Below are 12470 nucleotides of genomic sequence, written 5' to 3'. Positions count from 1 at the left end.
ATCTGTTGACTCAGGTAAAGTAAACAGCTATCTATTGTTCTGAACACTAATAAACATATTTGACTATTGCTGTTTACACTTTACAATCCAATCAAACTGAAACTTCAATGTAAACACAACTGCCATCCGTTATCACACAACCAATTTTATCATTTACAACTACAAGGCACTTTTCCTGTTTATCATATACTTTTGTCAATTAAGGTTGTGGAATTTCTTTTTAATTGCAATTGGGAAAAATTATCTGTATTAATTTTGACATTGGAGATGGGTATTTTAATTCTTAAAACATCCTGAATAAGAATTTCATCACACATAGCAAATCACTGAAGAAATTAGAACCAAAGACATGAGGAATTTTCATAGAATATACTAAAAAAATACTTTAGTTTTCCCCAAAGGATCTTTTCGAATGGGACCAAGACATCTCACCTTTGCCACAGCGGAAAAAGTCAAACAAATTTTCTGAATAAAAATACAAACTAAAAAGCCTTTATTAAAGATCTCTGTAAAAACAGGCTATTGATAATGCCATCAAACCTTTGATACAGAAATGAGCACCTGGTAGAATTTCTTTTTATTAAAGACCTCTGCAAAGAGAAGCAAATCAAAGTGCTATGTAACCTTTGCTGCAGAAATGAGCGCCTGGTAGCGTGTAGCAAGCTGCATCATGTTGTTAGAGAGACGGGGGTCCGTGCTGCGCTGAGCAACAGCCTCGCCCTTCTCCCGGACGACCTCGAGAGCGGACTTCTTGTTAACCACCTCCTGCAGAATGTCTTCAGCCTCACGGAACATGTGCTCCTTTCTAGAGCTGTCTGATTTACTGTCGTTTAAGTTTTTCATCTTTCTCTCCATCTTTTCCATCCAATGAGTAAAGCCAGACAGGGCATCATCCATCTCCAGCCAGTTGCCAATGCAGACTTCCAGGTTGGATTCGACCTCGTTTACAGCTCCAGCGAAGCTCGACCAATCCTCCTTGAGCGTTTGGATCTCCTTGTGGATGGCCTCCTGACCTCTCGGTGCGGTTGTCATGCAGACACGCTCTCCCAGCTGTGTGGCGTTATTGACCATGTCCTGACCATGACGCATTTCTCCTTTGAATTCCTGGAGTTGAAGCATGTACATTTCATGTAATACACTTTTTGGTTGTATTTTGTTCTTTTTGTTTTTCTTTTCATCAAACAAACTGAATGAATGATTTATGAGCTTGAAATAGAACAAATTTAAAGAAATCCAACTAAGCAAATCATTCAAGTCATAAGTGTTAAACAAAATTGTTTTGTAAATGAACAACTTAAATACCTGCTTCAAATTGAACAAATTAAAAGAAATTAAAATTTAATGTTTCATTCAAGGTGTAAGTATTCAATAAAATTGTTTGGTAAATGAATGACTTAATTACCTGCTTGAAATTGAACAATCTAAAAGAAAAACCAACTGACCTTGATTTGCTGCAGTCTGTCCTGGAGGGACTTCCTGTCCCCAGAGAAGTCACTGAGTCTCTGTAGGCGGTGTCGAGTGTTTGCCATCCAGTCCAGACATCCGATGTACGAGCGGCGGTACTCCTCGTGGGCACCCACCTGGCCGTCCAGACGCGACACAAACTCCTTCATTGCCGTAGCAACGGCTGAGTAGCGGGACCTCAGGTCAAGGACACGTGACTGGGGTCGAGCGTCATTGACGTTTGAGGCCTTCTCTTCAAGCCTCTCTAGGAGTTCGCGATGAGCAAGGCAATCTGCTTGCAGAGCCTTGTATTTTTCGAGGCTTGATCTCTTTTCTGGGAGGTCAGTTTTGAGTCCGGGGTCAGAGTTGATCTTGGCTTCCATGGCGGTGAGCCAGACGTGGAATTGCTCGTAGGAGCGATCGAAGTCTCCCCACTGTGTCAGCGCAGACTCAAGCCCGCGTTTAGCCTGCGACATGTCTGTCAGCAGGTTTTCGTATTCAGCCTTGGCGGTCTCGCACTCATTGCGAATCACCTGGCAACCCCGCGTGTTTGTGCTGGGCAGAGTGCGCTCGGAACATTCTAGAACCTGACGCAGGTGACCATGACCTTGGTCCATGGCTGCTTGCATTTCCTGCAAACACATCCGCATTATGCTCATGACTGACATATTGTATCATACAATAGAGAATGCAAAAAAAAATAATGCAAAAATGTCTTCAAATTCTATTAAACTAATTTCTTACAATTAGAAGAGTGTTAATAAAAATATAATTGACAACTAAACTTTTAAAATTTAAGAAAGAAAGCAATCTCTTTTAGTTTCCCAACTTGAATAATAATGGCTTCTTGTATTTATATGCCTTTTACAATTTGACCCCTAGTTCCTCTTCCACAGCATAAATATTATCAATAAATTTTAGCCTTGCTCTGGGAAAACAGGTCTTAATGTATGTGCTTAAAGTGTTGCGCAATATTAGCCTGAGCAGTTTGATCAAGCTTATCAGGATAATTTTGTGCTTGTATGGTCTTTTTTAAGGGAAGTCTCTTAGCAAAAATGCAGTTTAGATAGTAAGTATTGTCCCTGATTAGCCTGTGCAGACTGCACTGGCTAATCTGGGACAACACTTTACCAACATGCATTAAGCCCCATTTTCTCAGAACGCCGCTCATTTGTATCTAGCCCCCAAGCAGATCCCCCACTGACCGTCATGTTGTCCAGTTTGGATCCCAGGTCCTCCTTGGACCCTGCCGTCCTATGGACAGTCTGCAGGTGGAGCTTGGTCTCGGACAGCCAGTGACAGAAGTCCTTGTGGCTGTCATTGTAGTGCAGGTGGTTGTTGTAGTACGTGGCAAGGTTCTTCACAATGTCCTGAAACACGGAAAAATGAGATTTGAACCTAAACCTTTTGCTGCTAAAAAATATCATAAAAGCCTAGTGTTGTCCCTGATAAGCCTGGGCTAACAACACTTTATGCACATGCATAAGGCCTTTACAACTCAGATACCCACTTTGATGCCTTTGTAGTCACTTTGAAAATCAAATTAATCAAGACTATTGCCAAGCAATATAGTCCCCTACCGGCTCCACCTTTGTCAGAAATTCCATTGTCAGAATTTTGTTTTTAATTTGTTGCCATAACAAACAGAATTTTTGACGTAGAAACAAAATGAAATGACGTGCATAATGTCCATATTGCCATCTATCTATGCTTCAAGTTTCATGAAAAAATATTAAGAACTTTTAAAGTTATCGCAGGATCCAGAAAAGTGTGACTGACTGACAGACTGACAGACAGACAGAGCGCAAACCATAAGTCCCCTTGGTGAAACCGGTAGGGGACAATAAGAGACCTTTTTCAATAGATTCAATTTTTTCAGGGTTTATTTCCAGCCCTGAAATGCTAAGCAGAAAACAGCATAAAACCTGAACAGACTGAGAGTTACTCACAGGCTGTTCTGTTTTTATGCTGGTTGCATAGAGCCATTTTCACATTGCTTTTGAGTGGGAAAGGGTTAAGATTCATAGTTACTTCATTGTGTTCTTAAAGGGAATTAAAGGGGTCTGGGCAAGTATCCACATAATTCTTTAGGGAAAACATACTCAAATTCCTTTAATTCATACAATGCTTAAACCTATTTCATGATTAGTTCTTTAACATTTATGCTATTTTTAAAAGTCAAAATTGCTAAAATGGTTATCATTCTTTTTTTTTTTAAATCAGAAAACTTGGTGTTTCTTAACAAAAAAAATATCTTAATTTTTCCCTCATATACCCCTTAGATTCAGCTTTCCCTGAGGAGTTTTGTGAATACCAGCCCTGCAGTTATTTCTTCTAAGTATTTATTATCTCTTTTTTCTCAGTTTATGTTTGTATTATAAGCTATAGTACTGTAGAAAAAGTAGTTTTTTGCCACACCAAAAACCCATACAATTACAAGTGCCTTTAGCAAATACAAAGAGTTTAATTTCATATGTACATATGTAAAAAAAACGGACACATAAATAATTTAGCCTTGTGCTGGGAAAACTGGGCTTAATGAAAAAGCTGTCCGCTTAGGCTTATCAAAAACACTTCCATGTTATGGATTTTTTTGTTTAAAGAAAGTTTCTTGTAAACAAAACTCCAACTTCAGCGTATAGTGTTGTACCTGATCTAGGATGACACTTTACACAGATGCAATAAGCCCAGTTTTCCCAGAACAAGGCCCATGGCATCTTAAAAACCAACCTTAGACAAAGCAATGACCCCCTGGTATCGTGTGGTAAGCTGAGTGATGGCATGCGAGGTCTTGGCGTCTGCGTTTGTCTGCAACAAGGACTGGGCCTTCTCGTTGACGTGGTCCAGCTCTGCCTGCTTGTACTGTATTTCCTCCGCAAACGTCTGATAAAAAAGGAATATACCGATTAATCATATTATCACTTTCATTAACACTTTCCTGCTCAGTTACCCATTTTGACACGTTCAAAGTCCCTTAGGAAATCAAATTAAAGACTTTTCTTGCCTGATTCAAATTTTAAAGGCTTTATTTCCAAAACTTAGTTACTGATGAGTAGCAAACAGCATAAAACCTAAACACACTGCGAGTTACTCGCAGGCTGTTCTCGTTTTATGATGATTGCATACAGCCATTTTTACTGTCCATATGCGCTCAAAAGGGTTGAACCATGTTTATGATTTTTGTCATTTCATATAAGTATATGATTGTTTCAAAAAAGAGCAAAGCAGGCATTAACAATGACCACATTATTCATGATTATCTGCTCATTTACCCAACCATATTATAAACAAGAGTTCCGCGGTCGGAGATGACCGCATTGAAGCCGGATTTTTGATTTAAATGACAGGAAAGTACCTTTCGTGTTTTTGTCAATGCAATACTTAAATTACTGAAATATTGTTCAAAGGTCAAAATGAAATGTAAGTACTTTTCAAGGCATGAGCAAACCTTGTGTTATGTTTTGAATGCATGCATATACATGAACAACAATAACCTTTAAGGTCACAAATATGAACTTGAATTGACAATTAGGAAAGTTTGATCTCAATTTTTTTATTAGCAAATTAGTAACATATTGTTTGAAGTTTCCATCAATTTCATTATCAAATGTAAGAAAATAAACTTAGATGAAATAATACTATTTATTGTTTTGCTTTCACATACCTACACAGAAATCCAGACAGCCTTATGATCACTCCAAAAGGTTTCTACAGTTTATTATGGATGTTTTTACATTCAAGGTCACAGTGACCTTGACCTTCAAATGAATGACCTTGAAATGACCAGTGGTCATCTTCTAGTACTGGCCAATCTTTATTTCAAGTTTGAAGACTCTAGGTACAAGCATACCAAAGTTATAACATGAAATAAGAACTTTAACATTTTTACATTCAAGGTCACAGTGACCTTGACCTTCAAATAAATGACCTTGAAATGTCCAGTGGTTACTTACTAGTTCTGGCCAACCTTCATGTCAAGTTTCAAGACTCTAGGTCCAAGCATACCAAAGTTATAACAACTTTAACATTTTTACATTCAAGGTCACAGTGACCTTGACCTTCAAATGAATGACCTTGAAATGTCCAGTGGTTACTTACTAGTTCTGGCCAACCTTCATGTCAAGTTTCAAGACTCTAGGTCCAAGCATACCAAAGTTATAACAACTTTAACATTTTTATATTGAAGGTCACAGTGACCTTCACCTTCAAATGAATGACCTTGAAATGACCAGTGGTCATCTGTTAATCCTGGCCAACCTTCATGTCAAGTTTGAAGACTCTAGGTCCAAGCATACCAAAGTTATACCATGAAATAAGAACTTTAACATTTTTACATTCAAGGTCACAGTGACCTTGACCTTCAAATGAATGACCTTGAAATGACCAGTGGTTACTAACTAGTTATGGCCAACCTTCATGTCAAGTTTCAAGACTCTAGGTCCAAGCATACCAAAGTTATAAGAACTTTAACATTTTTTATATTGAAGGTCACAGTGACCTTGACCTTCAAATGAATGACCTTGAAATGACCAGTGGTCATCTGTTAATCCTGGCCAACCTTCATGTCAAGTTTGAAGACTCTAGGTCCAAGCATACCAAAGTTATACCATGAAATAAGAACTTTAACATTTTCGAGCACGCCGCCACCCCGCCCCGCCCGCCCGCCCCCCCGCCCGCCCGACAACATCAATCTATAAGCCGAGATTTTTTCGAAAAAAATCCGGCTAATAAAATATCCTGCATAATGGGGTGACCATATCAATAATTTTCCACACACTCACCCAACCAAAATTCACAATTTTCCAATAACTGACCCAACCAAAATCAAAGTATCCCGCCCACTGACCTAACCATACTCCCAATATCCCGCCTACAGACCTGGTATTGCTCCCAGTGTCCCTTCTTTTCCTCCATAGTTGCCTTGAAGTCGAGTTCTGACCTCAGGTAGGTCTCTGTCTCCTTGAGCCAGTTGTTAAAGTGCAGATATCCGTCTTCAAACTGGGTCCACCTGGTCATAGGAAAACAACACAGTAATGGTAACCCTCTACCACTCAGATACACATTTTCAGGCATTTATGGTCCCTTAGAAAATCAAATTTAATAAAATACTTTTCTTAGTAGATTTTAGTTTTAAAGGCTGCATTTCAAACTCTTAGAAACTAAAAAGCAGCAAACAGCATAAAACCTGAACAGCCAGAAAATTATTTGCATGCTTTTCTGGTTTTATGCTGTTTGCACTTAACCATTTTCACTTTGCTTTTAGGTGAAAGGGGTTCAGACCCTTTTTAGGGTTTCTGTGTTTGTATCACAATTTGTTATACAATAGAACATAGTGGCATGGGATATTTTTATTTTAAAATTGCATAAATGAAAATCTATGAACGCATGTAAGTCTTCATTAACTGAAAATTCTGTCTTGTTCATGATAATACATTCAACTGGTATGACAATCAAGTCTGTGTTAAATGGTATGACAATCAAGTCTGTGTTAAATGGTATGACAATCAAGTATGTGTTAAATGGTATGACAATCAAGTCTGTGCTAAATGGTATGACAATCAAGTCTGTGTTAAATGGTATGACAATCAAGTCTGTGTTAAATGGTATGACAATCAAGTCTGTGTTAAATGGTATGACAATCAAGTCTGTGTTAAATGGTATGACAATCAAGTCTGTGTTAAATGGTATGACAATCAAGTCTGTGCTAAATGGTATGACAATCAATTCTGTGTTAAATGGTATGACAATCAAGTCTGTGTTAAATGGTATGACAATCAAGTCTGTGTTAAATGGTATGACAATCAAGTCTGTGTTAAATGGTATGACAATCAAGTCTGTGTTAAATGGTATGACAATCAAGTCTGTGTTAAATGGTATGACAATCAAGTCTGTGTTAAATGGTATGACAATCAAGTCTGTGTAAAATGGTATGAAAATCAAGTCTGTGTTAAATGGTATGACAATCAAGTCTGTGTTAAATGGTATGACAATCAAGTCTGTGTTAAATGGTATGACAATCAAGTCTGTGCTAAATGGTATGACAATCAAGTCTGTGTTAAATGGTATGACAATCAAGTCTGTGTTAAATGGTATGACAATCAAGTCTGTGTTAAATGGTTATGCCCACATTATTATAATGTTGTTATTTTTCATGATATAATTAGGCTTTAGTTTAAACCTATTTATTTTAGCTCGATTGCATCGAAAGCCTAAGGCTTATATAAACGCTCTCGAGTCCGTTTCCTGGGCCTAGAACCAGTACTCGGTGTCTTTGGGGGAGATCTAAAGAACGTTTCCACGGTGGGGATCAAACCCATGACCTCCCCGTCGCTAGGCGGACACCATATCCATTACACCACGACGACCAGCTAAATAATAAGGCTTTGAAAATCACACACAAAAAAACATTGCACAAAAAAGCAAATTGTGAACTAGGTAGACCATGTTTTTTTCCAAACAACTAATTACAAGTTATCATAGACTTTTAGATGTTTTAAACACAAAAGCTACACTATAACAATTTACCTTGTGAGGCATTCCTCCAGGTCCTCTTGTGCAGACATCAGTTCTGCTCTGAACTCTTCAAAGTCCTTGTTCATTGATTTCAGTTCCTGCCGCATCTTTGTCTGTCCGGTAGGGGAAGTGTTTGGAAGAGTGCTCTCCCCTGACTTAGTGGCCTCAGTCAATCGCTGGGCACCCTCGTTGAGTCCTTCGACTAGGGCCTGGATAAGAGTTGTATACACTCTATAACTTATGGCTGAGTTTAATAGACATTAATAAACATTGAAAACTGAACTATATATGGTAAGAATCATAACCAGTTATCAAAATCACATTACTAATTAAGAATAATGAAGAAACATATGGATGTGCCAATAAATTCTTTTTTTAAGCAATTCTAAAAGATGTATTTCTTCCTTTTACATGAAAAGATATAGTCCGAATTTTAATATTTGGAAATATTCATATAAAAAAAAATTCTAAGATATTTTAGAGGAATCTCTTCATAATTTCAACATATGTTCAATTAAATCTCACTACATTAACTTCATAAGGAACCTTTATTTAACCACTTCAAACACTTGAGACACCAAGGGGAAATCAGTTTGAACAAACAATTAATAAAATTGATATCCATACAGAATACATTTTGTTCATTGATTGGGGCAGATCTAAAACGTACAAGCAAACTCATTGAATTTGTTGCCTTTGGTGGGGGATAATAAAGAAACACACATACCCTGGCGCGTTCAATCTTGCCCACTATGGCCGACTTCTCACCGAACGTATCAGAGCAAGTTGCCAGCTTCTCACGCGCCACTCGCAGCCACGAGACAAAGTTGTTGCAGGCGTCATGGTAGGCCGTGTGCTGGGCAACATTCATCTCTGCCTTGGCTAGCATGTCCTGTGGGGGAGAATGCATGAGTGTAAAGTGTCCTCCCAGAATAGCCTGTTTAGTCTGCACAGGCTAATCAGGGATGACACTTTTGGCTGTTATGGATGTTTTGTTTGAAGGATGTATCTTTTCTACAATAATCCAGGATAGGCAGAGAGTGTCATTTTTGGTTAGCCTGTGTAGTCTGCACAGGTTAATCTGGGACTTCACTTAACATACATACAGTCCTGTTTTCCCAGGGGGGGAGGAGGATTGAGAGCTGTCTTATCATTTCTATATTTGTATAATCATGTACACTAGTTTTGAGGCCACAATGTGCAATCCTGTGAAAATAGTAGCTGAATGAGAATAGTCTGAATACATAATATGAAATCCTGACATACAAGTTATCTACAATTTACAGTTGTGAAGAAAAATAAAAAACAATCTTAAAAATAAAATCCCTTAGTCATCTGGGGTTACTTGATAAATTAACTCCACCACAAATAACTGATTCCTCAACTGAAGAATTAACAAAACACAAATACTGAGTTTCAATCCTACTCAACTGTGTATGCAACACATTAAGGATTGTGCCAAGTCAGGATTATCTACTGCAGTTTGGTGAAAAATGCCTTAAAATACTGTAGCAGTATCCTTGATTTGCAGTCCACACAGGGTAATTAAGTACGACACTTTCCGCTTTTATGGAATTTTTCATCAGAAAGTCTTATTTAAACAAAAATTGAATTCAGGCACAAAGTTTTGTTCCTGATTAACCTGTGTGGACTGCACAGGCTAATCTTGGACAACACTTTACGCACATGAAATAAAGCCCAGTTTTCCCAGAAAGAGGCTCAAATAAAACTATCAAAAACACCTAGATCCACACTTTACCAACAATACCTAGATCCACACTTTACCAACAATACCTAGATCCACACTTTACCAACAATACCTAGATCCACACTTTACCAACCATACCTAGATCCACACTTTACCAACAATACCTAGATCCACACTTTACCAACCATACCTAGATCCAAACTTTACCAACAATACCTAGATCCACACTTTACCAACCATACCTAGATCCACACTTTACCAACAATACCTAGATCCACACTTTACCAACAATACTAAGATCCACACTTTACCAACCATACCTAGATCCACTCTTTACCAACCACACCTAGATCCACACTTTACCAACCACACCTAGATCCACACTTTACCAACCATACCTAGATCCACACTTTACCAACAATACCTAGATCCACACTTTACCAACAATATCTAGATTCACACTTTACCAACCATACCTAGATCCACACTTTACCAACCATACCTAGATCCACACTTTACCAACCATACCTAGATCCACACTTTACCAACCATACCTAGATCCACACTTTACCAACAATAAGTAGATCCACACTTTACCAACAATACTAAGTCATCATCCAAGACAAATCCATACCATAGCAAGGTCCTTGATCTGGTAGTATTTGATAAAATATAACATCCCAACAAACGCCTAGATCCACAATGTACACCAACAAGACAACATTTCATCCCATGCCACTGCATACCATGGCGAGGTCCTTGATCTGGTGGTACTTGTTGATGATCTGTGAGGTGTCCGTGGAGGCCTTGCTGGCTGGAGACTTCTGCATCAGGTCCTGGGCCTTCGTGCCTGCAGACTCCACCATCTGCTCAAACGAGACCACGTCCTGGTAGATACCCTGTATGAACAAGCAAATTCGTTGAATTTATATCCCCTGCCAATATGCTTCTGGACACAAAAGAGTTATATTTGACACTCAAACAAGCATTTTTTTCAAGATACAAAGGGCCATAACTCCGTTATTAACAGATGGTGTTCAATGCCATTTGGCGTGCATCATCCTCTTATCCATATATATACTCATACCAAGTTTCAATGAAAATCACCAAAGCACTTCCAAGATATGGCTCCGGACAGACGGAAAGACAGACGGATGGACAATGCCAAAACAATATCCCTCCGTCTATCTTTTTAAATCATTTTCTGGCATTTTAAGTACCAAGTAAACCACAGCACAGGCTTATCTGAGATATCACTTTACACACAAGCATTAAGACCAGTTTTTCTAGAATTTGGCTAAAATAATATATGCTGATAAAAAGATTCGAGCAAAATCATGTTGAGCACCTTGATTCTCTGTAGCTCAGCCTTCTTCTCGCCAAGGTCAACCTTGGGGTCGCTACCACGGAGACGCTTCTCCATCTCGCGCAGCCTGCGCTGGATCTGCTCATAGCTGTCGTTGAAGTCTGTCCACTGCAGCAGGCATGACTCCAGCATCACCTTTGTGTCAGTCACCTCACCTGTAGATGGAAATATAACATGTTTAAATGCAGAAGGAATGGGAATTTTAGAAAAAAAAGTGAAACTGATATGCCTCATGTTGGTTAATGCAGCTAAGAAACACTTATTTTATATACTCAAGGGACAGAGAAACAATATGAGAGTAGTTCTGGAAAAACTTGGCCAGTGCAATCCACACAGGGTAATCTTGAATGACACTTTCCGCATAAACTTGATTTTTCTGTTCAAAGGGGCTTTCTTTTCACAAAAAATTCCATAAAATAAATTTCATAAAAGCGTTGTCCCTAACAAGCCTGTGCGGAAAGCACAAACAAGCTAATCTGAGACATATGCATTAAGCCCAGTTTTCCCATAATGAGGCTTATATCATTCGCTTAGCATATCCCACTCACTGATCATGATATCCCACTCCTGCTGCAGCTGTTGCAGCTCTTGGCGTATCATCTCGCGGCCGTCCATGGACGTGTTGTTCATGGTCTTCTCACCCCAGGACTGGGCCGTGTGGATCAGCAGCTGACCTTCCTCCTTCATCACCGAGAACTCCTGAAAACCAACCAACATAAAGAGCATTGTAATGAAAGATTCAGATTTACTTCCTGTGATGTGGTAAACGAATGAGCCATGTTTAAAGACAAAATATAAACTGGTAGGGACTAACACTCTCAAGCATTAACAGGGCTTCCCATGGCTGAACAATTTTGCTTACTTTGGTTATTTTATGAACTTCATAAAGGAAAATTTGTAGTAAAATCAAACTTTTTTCAGCCAACTTGGTTAATTTGTAGACATTGGTAAATGTGGAAAATGGCAGAGTAAGCCCTGAATGAATAACTTATGAAAGCGTAGACAAATTCAACATAAACAAAAACACAAGAATGGAAAAAGATTCACACAAAAAAAGATTCACAAAATGGCCACAAGTGAAAGACAACTCCGCTCACCTGTAGTTTCTCAAGCTGTGACTGTATGGTGTACTTGTCACCAGAGGTGTCTGCGCAGACTGACAGTTTGTCACGCGAGCCCTGGAGCCACGTGACGGCCTCAGTGAATGTCTCGGCATACTGCTGGTGATCCTCTACGTGCTGGTGGAATCGCTTCAGGAAATCCTGAAATTTGACATTATGTTTCGTATCTTTGAAATTGGACAAAAATAAGAAAAGATTTATGGATGAATCACTTAAACGAGATTTATAATTGTCAAGTTTGGTATTTTAACATTGCAGGAAATCCCAAAGTTTGCATACAATAACAGCAAATATACTGAAAAAGATGGGGAAAATTGTG

The 12470-nt window shown here is 38.7% G+C and overlaps 1 protein-coding gene across 2 annotated transcripts in view; it reads right to left on the bottom strand.

Moving 5' to 3' along the window:
• The window catches only part of LOC127873262 (muscle-specific protein 300 kDa-like), a 229236-nt gene that overhangs the window by 172332 nt on the left and 44434 nt on the right, over positions 1–12470 (bottom strand). For both annotated transcript variants that reach the window (XM_052417036.1, XM_052417035.1), the window contains exons 36-46: positions 12128–12292; positions 11579–11729; positions 11013–11185; positions 10411–10563; positions 8684–8848; positions 7969–8165; positions 6322–6451; positions 4174–4326; positions 2649–2813; positions 1443–2075; positions 625–1104 (exon numbers count right to left, since the gene is read on the bottom strand). In XM_052417036.1, the coding sequence (XP_052272996.1) occupies positions 625–1104; positions 1443–2075; positions 2649–2813; positions 4174–4326; positions 6322–6451; positions 7969–8165; positions 8684–8848; positions 10411–10563; positions 11013–11185; positions 11579–11729; positions 12128–12292 (2565 nt within the window). The remainder of the gene's footprint in view (positions 1–624; positions 1105–1442; positions 2076–2648; positions 2814–4173; positions 4327–6321; positions 6452–7968; positions 8166–8683; positions 8849–10410; positions 10564–11012; positions 11186–11578; positions 11730–12127; positions 12293–12470) is intronic.

This window comes from Dreissena polymorpha, chromosome 3, assembly GCF_020536995.1.
Source record: "Dreissena polymorpha isolate Duluth1 chromosome 3, UMN_Dpol_1.0, whole genome shotgun sequence".
NCBI classification, from domain to species: Eukaryota; Metazoa; Mollusca; class Bivalvia; order Myida; family Dreissenidae; genus Dreissena; species Dreissena polymorpha.
Note: the sequence above shows the minus strand (reverse complement) of the source record. Positions and strands in the feature narration are given on the sequence as shown.